Source organism: Sturnira hondurensis, unplaced genomic scaffold, assembly GCF_014824575.4.
Source record: "Sturnira hondurensis isolate 20B ecotype Veracruz unplaced genomic scaffold, ASM1482457v3 Scaffold0006496, whole genome shotgun sequence".
NCBI lineage: Eukaryota > Metazoa > Chordata > Mammalia > Chiroptera > Phyllostomidae > Sturnira > Sturnira hondurensis.
In genome coordinates this window covers 19004969-19017541 of record NW_028079127.1, presented here as the reverse complement: position 1 = coordinate 19017541, position 12573 = coordinate 19004969, and the positions used below count along the sequence as shown (strand labels likewise).

At 40.2% G+C, this 12573-nt stretch overlaps 1 protein-coding gene across 6 annotated transcripts in view; it reads left to right on the top strand.

Moving 5' to 3' along the window:
* Nucleotides 1–244: 244 nt before the first annotated feature.
* DOCK3 (dedicator of cytokinesis 3) overlaps nucleotides 245–12573 on the top strand; it is a 301329-nt gene continuing 289000 nt past the window's right edge. For all 6 annotated transcript variants that reach the window (XM_037049608.1, XM_037049606.1, XM_037049605.1 and 3 more), the window contains exon 1: nucleotides 245–387. In XM_037049608.1, coding sequence (XP_036905503.1) covers nucleotides 351–387 — 37 coding nt within the window. In that variant the 5' untranslated portion in view covers nucleotides 245–350. The remainder of the gene's footprint in view (nucleotides 388–12573) is intronic.

The following is a 12573-nucleotide window of genomic DNA, read 5'->3' as shown; positions in this document are numbered from 1 at the left end:
CGAAGAGCCAGTCCCGACCTCCTCCAGGCTGCCCAATCGCCTCTCGCGGATTTCCCTCCGCTGGCGCGCGGCGGCGGCGGCGGCGGCGGCGGGTGGGCTCTCGCGCGGGCTCGGGCGGCGCGAGCCCGACACGTTTTGATAGGTCGCGAACGCTGGGGCGGGGCGGGAAAGGTTCGGCGCCCCCCNCGGCAGCAGCATCCCGGGCGGCCTGCGAGGGATGCACCGCCCACTGCCCCGCGCCGCCTGACCGCCCCCGCCTCAGCTCGCGGTGCGCCACAGCCGGGCCCGCGGCCGTCCCCGCCGCGCTGTCGTCCGGCCGCGGAGCCCGAGGGGCCGCACCCGGCCCGGCCATGTGGACCCCCACGGAGGAGGAGAAATACGGCGTAGGTAGGTGAAGCTCCGGCCCGGCCGCGTCGGGGGTTCGGGGAACGCGCCGATCTTCGCGGCCCCGGACCGGCCCCGCCTCGATTCGCGCCCGCGCGCCCCCGCCCGCCGGCTGCGCGGCCTCGGCTCGGGGCGAGCGCGGAGTGGGGGCGGCGCGGGCGCGGGGTACCGGGCGCGGGGGTGGGATCGGGCCTCCGGCGCGGGGAGGGCGGCAGGGGGCGCTGGCGGCGCGGGCGCGGCAGGTGCGGCGGGCGGGGCGGGCAGGGCACGGCGGCCGCCCGCGGGAGCTCGTGTGGGGCCCTGGTCAGTTTTGCAGCCGAGAAGCCAAATTCTGGAAATATGATTTCTCCGTTCCCAAACCTCAGTTTTAACGAGTTTTCGCACCTGGGTTGATGAGCTCAATATTTATTTTTGGTGGAACATAAAAAAATATTAAAAACGTTGACATTTTCCCTGGTCAAAATTTGCGGATATTGGACTTCAGAATGTTTCATCCATTTTAATTTGTTTTGCCTTAAGTGTCACAGATAATTACTTTACAATGGGAAGTGATTTTAGACATGTGTCGTTGTTAAATATAGTGTGTATTATATTCCCGGTTTTGTTAAAAATGAAGAAACCTGCTTTTATTTAACATAATGCTTTAATTTTAAATTGGTCATGTAAATAGTATTTATTTATTTTTACTTTTTTATCGATGTTCGAATACAGTTGTCTCATTTTCCCACCACAAACCTGTTTTTGGATGAGGCTGTTATTACCCTTTTTAAGAATCCTCTTTTTTAAATGTTATACGTGTTTAACTACAGTAGCTGTTTAACATGTTTTAAAAGCGTATTAAATAATTTAAGGGATTGAATGTTTTATCTTTATAATGTTAGTGTTTTGTAGCAAGTACATGAGAGAGGAGCTCAGTCACATTGCATTATTGTAAGTCACCTGTCATCTTGTTCAGTTAGAAACAGATTTAAAATATTGGCTGAGCAGTTTTTCACCTCCTAAGTTGTAATGGAAAAGTGTAGATGGGTAATCTGTCTAAACAGATTTTTGGTTCCCATTTTTACTGCAGCTAAATCAAGATTTAGTTCACAGTTCAGTACAAAATCGCTTTTTAGACTGGCAGTGGTAACAAACGTTTAGGGATACCTCCCTCCGAGCAAGCTGTGTGAAAACGGGACTGACTTAAATTTAGGGACCTGCAGTGAGATCTGTACCGGTAGAAAATCTTGTTTTGAAAGGTAGCTTTGTGAAGTTTTAATTAGCTGTGCTGTTCTGGCGTAGTAACATGTGCTAGGGTGGAGGTGACAGGAGGAGCCCTGGTGCTTGAGTCTGTCCTGAGCCAGAATCGGGAATTGATGCCCAGAGGAGGAATTCACCTCTGGGGACGTTCTGTCCTTTCTCTTCCAGTTTTCCCTAAACCCTGAGTAGATTGCGTGAAATGAAGAGTCAGTCTGTCTTCTCCGTAACTTGCTCTGAGAACTGGGTAACTATAATAATTAATAATTGATGTGAAAGTGGCCAACTCCAGTGGCATCTAATTTCTTTCATTTTTGGGAGGAACCCTAGATTAGTGGAGTTCGCAGAGTTGTGAGTCTTGGCTTCTCTTTATTGGTGGTGTGGGCAAGTTATTGAACATCATTTTCTTTCTTTTTGAAAAAATTTATTGATTTTTTTTAGAGAAAGAGAGGAACGGGGGGAGAGAGAGAGAGAGAGAAAGAAACATCGATTTGTTGTTCCATTTATTGATGCATTCACTGCTTGAGCTTCATATATGCTCTGATCAGGGATTGACCCAGAACCTTGTGTATCAGGATGATGCTCTAACCAACTGAGCTACCTGGCCGGGGCCAAACACCATTTTCTTAATGTGCAAAATGGGGATAATATTTACCTATTAGATTGTGAAAATCAAATGAGAGCTTACCAGATGCTTAATAAATGTTAATTTCTTCTTTTTCTCTTAGTACTTAGAGCAATAATAACATAGGTAGCTATTTCCTCAGGTGTGTTCTAAGAAGGAGGCAGTGCAAGGTAATTAAGATTGGCATATGTGAATCTCAGCATACTAGGATTTGGTACGCAAGTTATTGAGGAAGATGGAATGAAATTCTTGGTTTCCTTGGACTTGGGTTTAGCTTTAGAAAAACTGTTATTTGCTGTGGAGGGCACATCATGGGCACAGGGAAGGACTTAAATGTGTGTGAGATGAGAGAGAGTTATTCTGAAGACATTAGCAGCTGTGATTTAGTGTAATTTAGCTACCTTTTCTGTCAAACAAGGCGCCTCTTTTCTCTTGTCCCTTCCTTTTACTGTCCTTTCCTCAGTTATGGTCCGAAAGTTCTTGTATCAGTTGTTCAAAACTCAGGACACATTTTTTTTTTTCTGTAAGCATGTTAGAGCTACATTCCTAGGCCTTTTCATAAAATCAGTTCAATTTATTGGATTGGCCAAAACGTTTGTTTAGTTTTTTTCTGTACCATGACTCTAGTAGTGTGCAGTTAACTTCATTTGAACAGTTTTATTAGATTGTTGTGTCAGTGCACATTAAAAAAATCATTAAAATTGGTGAATTTTTGTGCACCCATTTTAATATTCAAGATGGAAGAAAATATGCAACATTTTCGGCATATTATGCTTTATTATATCAAGAAAAGTAAAAGTACAACTGAAACAAAATAAAAGATTTGTGCAGTGTATTGTGTAGAGACTGATGGAACATGTCAAAAGTGGCTTGCATGGTTTTTTGGAACTGTTGACATTTGGCCAAATAACCCTTTGCTGTGGGGCTGTCTTATGCATTGGGAGATGTTTGGCAGTACCCCTGGCCTCTATCCACTAAAAGCCAATAGTGGGAGATAGCCAATGTACTCAAAATATCCAAACCAATAAAGTTATTGGTGAGAATGAAAAAGATGTCTTTTATGGAAAAGACTAAATGGACTTTTTGGCCAACCCAGTATGTTAGCTTAAATATTGTACATAAAATGAGAATAGTCAACTAAAAGTGGTATGTTAGCTGTGTTATTTCTTTAGTTGCTAGCTTGAAAATCTAACCATTATTATTATTCCAGTAAGAAAATGTTTTGAGTTTCAGCTTTGATTTTTATGATCAACTTGGAGCACGGATTTCTGCCTCTGCTTGCTAACCCATTGTCCTTTCCAGCAAGGAGAGAGAACTTACATGTACTTCCCGTTAGTTGGAGAAACTGCTCGGGTGTTGGTGAGGGGAAGCCCTTGCTGCAGCTGTGAAAGGGGTTACTTCCATTGCACTGGCTTGACATTGGTGAGGTTGTTGAGGCAACATCAGCTACCTTTTAATGTCTCACTACCTTTCAGTTTTTGTACAATTTAGACATTTTGTATAGGTTATGGCATTTTAAAATTATTTGATTTATTAATTTAGGACAAGCTGGTATCTAAGCTTTTCTTTTCAGTTTGATGTTCTGTTATTGCCTTTAGAGGGAGGGGAGGAAACTGCCCTTTCTGGCTTTCAAAAAAGTCAGCCAATGTGCGGGGATTCTCACCTAATGTTGCAGCATGTTGATTCCCAGAGCTGTGTGATGTTTTTCATTATACAGATGCAGAAACTAGATCTCAGAGGCTGTCTGTCCTTTTTTGTCCTCCAACAATGGACTGTTCCCCTTAAGTTTCTTTTTGGCAAAGGGCAGTATTCTGTGACATACTTGACTCTCTTGTTTTTTTCTAATTTTACAAGGGGCTGTTCTTTATTGAACGCTTTTCTCCATATTCTGACTCCTTATGTTTCTTTTCCTCCTAGATGTTGTCTGCTTTCCTTTCTGTTGCTGTGAATGCTTGGAAAGCCTTGCATCCTTTCATTTCTTATTTTACCTTTCTAAGAAGCTTCTTGTTCTAAAGTACATTAGGTGAAAAACGTCCAGCTATTTTTGTGTAACATGTCTCTTTGTATATTGATTGCACCATATTACCAAATATGGAAACCAAGGACCAAGAAAATACTTTTCCTATTCTCTAACAGCAGCAGCAAATACTAACAACGAATAAAACAGTGTTTGTAATTAAGCTTCTAAAGCAGAATTGCAGTAAAGGTTTGAATAGGTACATATGAGTTTGGCATCTTAGCAGTGGAAGCTGCTTCAGAAGGTCATCTTGTTTATTCTGCTTCATGAGGTGCATTTTTAAGTGATTCAGGGCGTTTGTTGCTTATTCTTTCCTAATCACCAGTAAGTAGACCTTGAATTTTTTTTCTTATTACCAACCAGAGTACATTATATTTTAGCTTTGTAATGTCATATTTATTTATTCTAATTTTAAAAGTAATACATATTTTCTGTTTTACTTTTACCTGATTTCCTTTTGCTTTAATTTCTTCAGATTAGGAGGAGTGAGGAGGAACCCAACACTGTGTGTTTTTTTCTTTTGTTAAAAGCTTTGAGTCTTTAGAAGATATTCAGATTGTACAGTTTCTGTGGGAACTGAAAGAACCAGTGTTCGTAAAGTTTCACTAAGTCTTCTGGTAAATGGGCTACAACTCAGTGAAATACGGTGACCGTTGTGGGCAGTTACTTGCTCCATGAGGCCCCCAGCCTTTGAAGCCCCTAAAAGGGCCTCCTACCTCTCAGAGGTAAAGGCATCCACTAGGGGTTGAGAGATGTCATATATCCAGGACTTAAGTTTGTTCTGAAAAGTGAGGATGTGCTTGATGTGTTATGATTTGGTGTCTACAGGGGCTTCCACAACATGACTCGACTGGAGCCTTCATGATATCACCGTTCCCCTCTTTTTTAAACAGGTGACAAGGAAACTTAAACTGAGAAAAGTTGAGTAACTGTGATCTAAGGTACTTAAGCCAGTGTGTCCTGAGTTGAGATTTGAATTTAGGAATTCTGAGCCCGTTTCTTTTATTACATGGTGTTCCCCTTGAAAGGAGTTTTTCAGTAGTGTGTGTGTCTGGCTCAAAAGATAAGGCATTCTCTTCAGAGTTTTTAATAAATTGGATAGTTATATTTAAGGAACTTTACTTTTTTTTTTAAAGTATTCTTTTTTTTTAAGACTTTATTTATTTATCCTTAGAGCAGAAGGGAAGGAGAGAAGGAGAGAAATGTATGGTTGGCTCTCGTGAGTCCTCTGCTGGGAACTGGCCCAAAACCCAGGCATGTGCCCTGACTGGGAATCGAACTGCGATCGTGTGGTTCGCAGGCCCGTGCTCAAATCCACTGAGCTACACCAGCCAGGGCTACTTCTTTTTAAAAAATTTAAAAATATTTTGTTTTAATAATTTTTATTGTATTTTTCTGTTACCATTTATCCCCCTTATGCCTTCATGCCCCTCCATCTATCTCTCTCCCCTCCATAAGGAATTTTATTTCTATATTAAACATTTTTATAGACCTGCATAGGCATTTAGTGTTATAATTCTGAATGTGATGATTTGTATTGGTAATGAGTATAGATTTAGAGCGTGACATGTCAGAAGGTAGGATTTTAAGCAGCCTTGAGAAATAGGCTAGGTACTGTTGCCCTGTTTTAAAGACATCGTGGGATGGGAGGAAAGAAGGTGAATTTAGCAATCATTTATTTTATTTTATTTTTTAAATTGTATTTTATTGATTATGCTACTACAGTTGTCCCATTTTTTCTTCCCTTCATACTTCTCTGCCCTGCACCCCCCCTTCCCACCCACATCCCCCGCCTTAGTTCACGTCCAGGTGTTGTACATATAAGTTTTTTGGCTTCTCTATTTCCCATACTATTCTTAACCTCCCCTATGTATTTTGTACCTGCCAATTATGCTCCTTATTCCCTGTACCTTTTCCCTTATTCTCCTCTCCCCTCCCCCTCCCTAGCAATAATTTATTGAGTGCCTTCTCAAACCAAGAGGTCTTTGTTTCAATCTGTCATTCCATAAAGCAAACAGGAAATGATCAACTGGAAATTATGAACATTTTTAATAGTGAAGGCAGTATGCAACAATATTCTATGGATTATTCAAATACTGTAGTTCATTTTATCATGCGGTGTTTTAAAAGAATGTGCTTTAGAAACATTAAGTTAAATTGTAAACATGAGATCATTTTTTCTAGCATTTTTAGGCACATTCTGAAGCATGCTGGTCTCAAAAGAATGGTCAGGGAGGTTGAAAGTACTTTATGTTCATACCATATTTTTACATTGGTGCTAAAATTTAATTTTAATAGTTTGTATTTTTACTCTTTTAAATTTTTGTCTTTATTCTTTATTATAAAGACATTTCATTCCATCTGAAATTATTCCCAATGTGTAAGCATTATTGGATATGCTATATTAACATTTTCATTCCAGTGTTAGGCTTTTACTGTAGTGAACAAATGTGTTCATGATTATGCTCTCAAGACTTTTGCATAACCCCTCCTGACATATTTTCTGTGGAAAAGCAAGATCTTTTTCACATAAAGGCTCTGGGAACTTAAAAAATTTCATAAATACATTACCAAATTATTTCAACTGTGGCCCAGGTACTTGCAATTGATTTTCTATATCACCTTTAGGATACTCTAGTAAAGATAATTACTATGTTGGGAAATGCCATTCAGAAGCGTCCTGTTTTCCTGCTCATCTACAATGGAATATAATCCCAACCTCCTGCTTCCATCTGTTTCTCTCTTAAAAATTCATTCATGAGCTCTTGCTGATTGATGAGTGAGAATCAAAATTAATGGAAGAATTAGTGTATGATAAATGCAGAATTTTATATTGTAGATTTAGTATCATACCTTAAATGTATATGCATGTGGCCTTCATTTAAATACATTTAGTTACAGTGCCCTCATCACTTTTTGGGGCAGTCAGTCTTTTTTTCTTAAATATATTTTATCGATTATGCCATTACAGTTGTCCTATTTCCCCCCTTTATGCCCCTCCACCCTGCACATCCCCTCCCCCACCATTCCCCCCTTTAGTTTATGTCCACGTGTCACAAGTTCCTTAGATTCTATATTTCCCATACTACTCTTGCCCTCCCCCTATCTATTTTTTACCTACCGTCTATGCTACTTACTCTCTGTACCTTCTCCCCCCTTCTCCTCCTCCCACTCCCCTGTTGCTAACCCTCAGTTTCTATGGTTCCACTCCCGATCTAGCTGTCCTCTTAGTTTACTTTTGTTTTAGGTGTGGTTGTTAATAACTGTGAGTTTCCTGTCCTTTCACTGTTCATATTTTTTGTCTTCTTTTTCTTAGATAAGTCCATTTGACATTTCATACAATAAGGGCTTGGTGATGATGAACTCCTTGAATTTGACCTTATCTGAGAAGCACTTTATCTGCCCTTCCATTCTAAATGAAAGCTTTGCTGCATAGAGCAGTCTTGGATGTAGGTCCTTGCCTTTCATGACTTGGAATACTTCTTTCCAGCCCCTTCTTGCCTGTAAGGTCTCTTTTGAGAAATCTGCTGACAGTCTGATGGGAACTCCTTTGTAGGTGACTGTCCCCTTATCTCTTGCTGCTTCCAGGATTCTCTCCTTCATTTTAATCTTGGCTAATGTAATTAGGATGTGCCTTGGTGTGTTCCTTCTTGGGTCCAACTTCTTTGGGACTCTGAGCCTCCTGGATTTCCTGGAAGTCTATTTCCTTTGCCAGACTGGGGAAGTTCTCCTTTATTATTTGTTCAAATAAGTTTTCCACTCATGGCTCTTCCTCTTCCCCTTCTGGTACCCCTATAACTCGGATGTTGGAATGTTTAAAGTTGTGGGACAGTCAGTCTTTTAAAAAAATTTTTCTAGATTTTATTTATTATCTTTAGAGGGGAAAGGAAGGAGAGAGAGAGAGAGAGAAATATCAATGTATGGTTGCCTCTGGTGTGTCCCCTGCTGGGAACTGGCCTGCAACCCAGGCATGTGCCCTGACTGGGAATTGAACCGCGATTGTGTGGTTCGCATGCCTGTGCTCAATCCACTGAGCTATGCCAGCCAGGGCTATTTATTTATTTTGGGATAGTCAGTCTTACAGCTGTGATTAGAACATTCTTCCTTACTGACTAGGATAGACTCCCTGTCATTTTGCGTAAGTTTCTGTTCTATATCTACATGTAAGTAATTTTCATCATAGTTGTTCAGTAATTCATACAATCTTAGAATTGTAGGAGGATCTTCAAGGTAAAGTTTAATGCCCTAGAACTAAGTAGCACATTGTGTTCCTACCACCCAAAATCAAAGTATCTTGTGTCACCAAATATTTGGCCCCCTTTACTAATCCCCATCCCCTTCTTTCTTGTAACCAGCATACTTTTGTCTGAGTCTGAGTTTCAGTTGTATGTCCCACATATGATTAAAATTATATAGCTTTTAATCATCATAGCTTTTTCTGAATACTTTATTTTGCTTAGAATAATATTCTTCAGGTCCAAATATGTTGTTGCAAATGATAGTGTTTCATCTTTTCTTACACATATAGTGTGTGTGTACCACATCTTCTTTATCCCGTTCTCTATCCCAGGACACATGGGTTGTTTCCGTGTCTTGGCCTTCGTGAATGTGCTGCAGGGAACATAGGGCTGCATATATCTTTGTGAATAAATGCTTTTGAGTTTTTTAAGTATCTCTATTCCTAATTTTTTGAGGAATCGCCATACTGTTTTCCATAGCAACCATGCCAGTTTACATTTCCACCAGCAGTGAGTGAGGGTTTCTTTTCTCCACGACCTCTCCAACACTTGTTATTACCTGTCTTGTTGATAACAGCCATTCTAACAAGTGTGAGGTGGTATCTCATTGTAGTTTTTCTTTTAAACTCTCACCTGAGGATATGTTTATTGATTTTATAGAGAGAGGAAGGGGGAAGGAGAGAGCGAGACATCGATGTGAGAAAGAAACATGGATCAATTGCCTCCCCTAAATAGCCCAACTGGGGATTGAACCTGCCATTTTTTGATATACGAGATGATGCTCCAACAAACTGAGCAACCCAGCCAGGGCTCACTGTAGTTTTGATTGGCATTTCCCTAGTAGATAGTGAAGTTGAACATCTTTTCATATATCTATTGACCAGTTGTTTCTCTTCTTGGGGGAGGTGTCTGTTCAGATCCTCTGCCTATTTTTTATTTGGGTTGTTTGGTTGGTGTTGAGTTGTATGAGTTCTTTATATATTTTGGATATTAACCCCTTTTTGGAGCTGTTATTTGCAAATATCATCTCCCATTCAGTTCTTTGCCTTTTTGCTTTGTCAGCAGTTAGGTTGATATAGCCCCATTCATTTATTTTTGCCTTTACTTCCCTAGTCTTTGGGGTCAAATGCATGAAGTGTTCTCTAAGACCAAGGTTCATAAGTTTAGTACCTGTGTTTTTTTCTGTAATTCATTGTTTCAGGTCTTATATTTAGGTCTTCATTCCATTTTGAGTTAATTTTTGTACATGTGGACAAATTGTAATCTAGTTTCATTCTTTTGCATCTGGCTTTCCAGTTTTTCCAGCACCATTTATTGAAGAGGCTTTCTTTTTTCCATTATGTGTTTTTGGTTCCTCTGTCAAAAATTATTTGTTCATATGTATGTGGTTTATTTCTGGGCTTTGAGTTCTGTTCCATTGGTCTGTGTGTCTGTTTTTCTGCCAATACCATGCTGTTTTGATTATTTGTAGCTCTGTAGTATAATTTGAAGTCAGGTGGGTGATACCTCTGGCTTCATTCTTTTTTTCATAGAATTGCTTTGGCTACTTGGGGGTCTTTTTTGGTTCTATACAAATCTGATGATTTTTTGTTTTCTTTCTTTTTTTTAAAAGATTTTTATTTATTTGTTTTTAGAGAGCAGGAGAGAGACGGAGAGAAACATCATGGGTTGCCTTTCGCATGCCCTCAACCAGGGACCTGGCCCACAACCCAGGCATGTGCCCTGACTGGGAATCAAACCAGTGACCTTTTGGTTTGCAGGCCAGTGCTCAATCCTCTGAGCCACATCAGTCAGGGCTGTTTTATTTCTTTAAAAAATGACATTGTGGTTTTGATGGGGATTGCATTAAATCTGTATATTGCTCTGGGTAATATGGCCATTTTAAAAGTCTCGATTCTTTCACTCTGTGTACATGGAATGCCCTTTCATTTCATTGTGTCTTTTTCAGTCTCTTAATAATGCTTTATAGATTTCAGTATACAGGTCCTTTATATCCTTTGTTACGTTTATTCCTTACGTTTATTCCAGTCTTGTTTTGAATGCAAATTATCTGGATGACTTAGTGAACACTTCATGACAGTGGCAGCTGGGCTACCTTTGTGAACCTGGTAGTTTCGGGGTTAAGATGGGCTCCTGGCCCGACCGTGGTCTGTAGCCACGGAGGAAGGATGTTTCTAAGTGGTGTGTGTGGCCTTACTTTAAGTGTGGGGAGTAACAAAGAAATTTTAGCATCAAAAAGATTAAAAGATGTTCCATTTTCATCTTCATGTACTGGAGGAAGGGTGACATTAAACTTTTTTTTAGTTTTGTTGCTGATATACTCTTCATATTCCTTGCACTGTAGATGTGCTGGACAACCCACCCTGTTCCAGACAGACCTAGAACTTCCCTGTCTTTGTTGGTTTGCTCAGGCTGTTACAATAAGACAGGCGTGCAGTGACTGCCTTTCTCTGCCTGGGGAATGCCGGCTGAAAAACCTCATGTCATCTCCTTTGATGCCTTCCCCAGCTCTGCTGTATGTTAATAAGCACTACTTCTTGCACCTGTGGCAGTTGGACCAACGTCTAGTTTGGCACTTATCCTTTTTTTAAAAAAAATATTTCATTTATTTATCTTTAGAGGGGAAGGGAAGGAGAGAGGAAGAGAAAGATCAATGTATGGTTGCTTCTTGTGCCTCCCCTGCTGGGAACTGGCCCCTGCTGGGAACTGGCCTGCAACCCAGGCATATGCCCTGACTGGGAATCGAACCGAGATTGTCTGGTTCGCAGGCCTGCCCATCCACTGATAGACGTAGCTCAATCCACTGAGCTACACCAGCGAGGGCTGGCACTTAGCCTTTTAGATCGTGCCTAATTGCATCTCTGCCTCAGGGGATTGAGCTTCGCCAGGACCAGGAACTTCATCTTCACGTTTTTAACTCTAGGACCCATCACGTAATGAGTAATCAGTAAATGCTTAATTTGGAGTCCAATGTAGTAAAGAGTTTTATTTTGCTCTGCTAATCCTAATAGTGTTTTAAAAGGCATGCTATAAATCTAATAGTATTTGGTGGTTAGAAATTTGTGACATCATGAATACTTTTTTTTTCTTGGCTTTCCTCTTTCTTAAGATGGTTAGGAAGGTTTATTGCTGAATTCAGATAACCTGTTTTGGGTGGGTGCCTTAGGAGTCCAGTGTGAATCCATCTCACCTGGAGTTCCAGTTATCACAACAGTGATTCAGAAATCTTGTAGCAGGTAATAGAGATGCCATTTGAACCCCCCCCAGGACCTCTTTCATTTGACATCTTCGGGGACATTGTGTTTTGGATGAGTTGACATTTCCAGAGAGCTCAAGGTTAAACCTTTAGAAGCACCAAGAAAAGATTCTTTTTGTTGTTGTAGTTGGAATTTTTCTAAAGTATAATTTATTGTATTCTTTTCTGTATTGTGAATTCAATATGTTAAATACATTTGAGCTTTTTATTTTTCTGTGTAACATTTTCTTTCTGATTACATAAGATACATATTCATTGTAGAAATGTTGGTAAATACAGAAAAATACACAAAAAGTAATGTATTTTATTTTTTGTTACCCAGACATAATCCCTCTCAACATATTGTGTATTCCATTCTTTTTTCTGTATGTACATTTAGGTAGGCATTTAATAAATGTAGGATCATACCATATATATTGTCTAACAATCTTTTATTTTAAGTCTTTTATACTGCGGACATTTTCTTATGTCTGGAATATTCATTGTTTTAATGACTGCTGTTTCACAATATGGATGTACTATAATTTACCTAATCCACTTCTGAGCAGTTAGTTGTTTGAAATTAATTATTACCAGGACAGAGGGTACTTGTTTTATTGCACCCTTGTCAGCATGTGGCATTATTTCCTCCCCATGTTTGGATTTTCTAAAAATTGAAAATTGATACATCCTGCAGAGAAATAAATCTCCAGGCATTATAGAAGTAAAGTGTCCCCCTGCCTGTTCAACTTTTTGGGCATCAGTTGTTTAACTGAACCCTCTGATGTTTGATACTATTAATACAAACAAGGAATTAGGGCGCTAATACAGCACTACT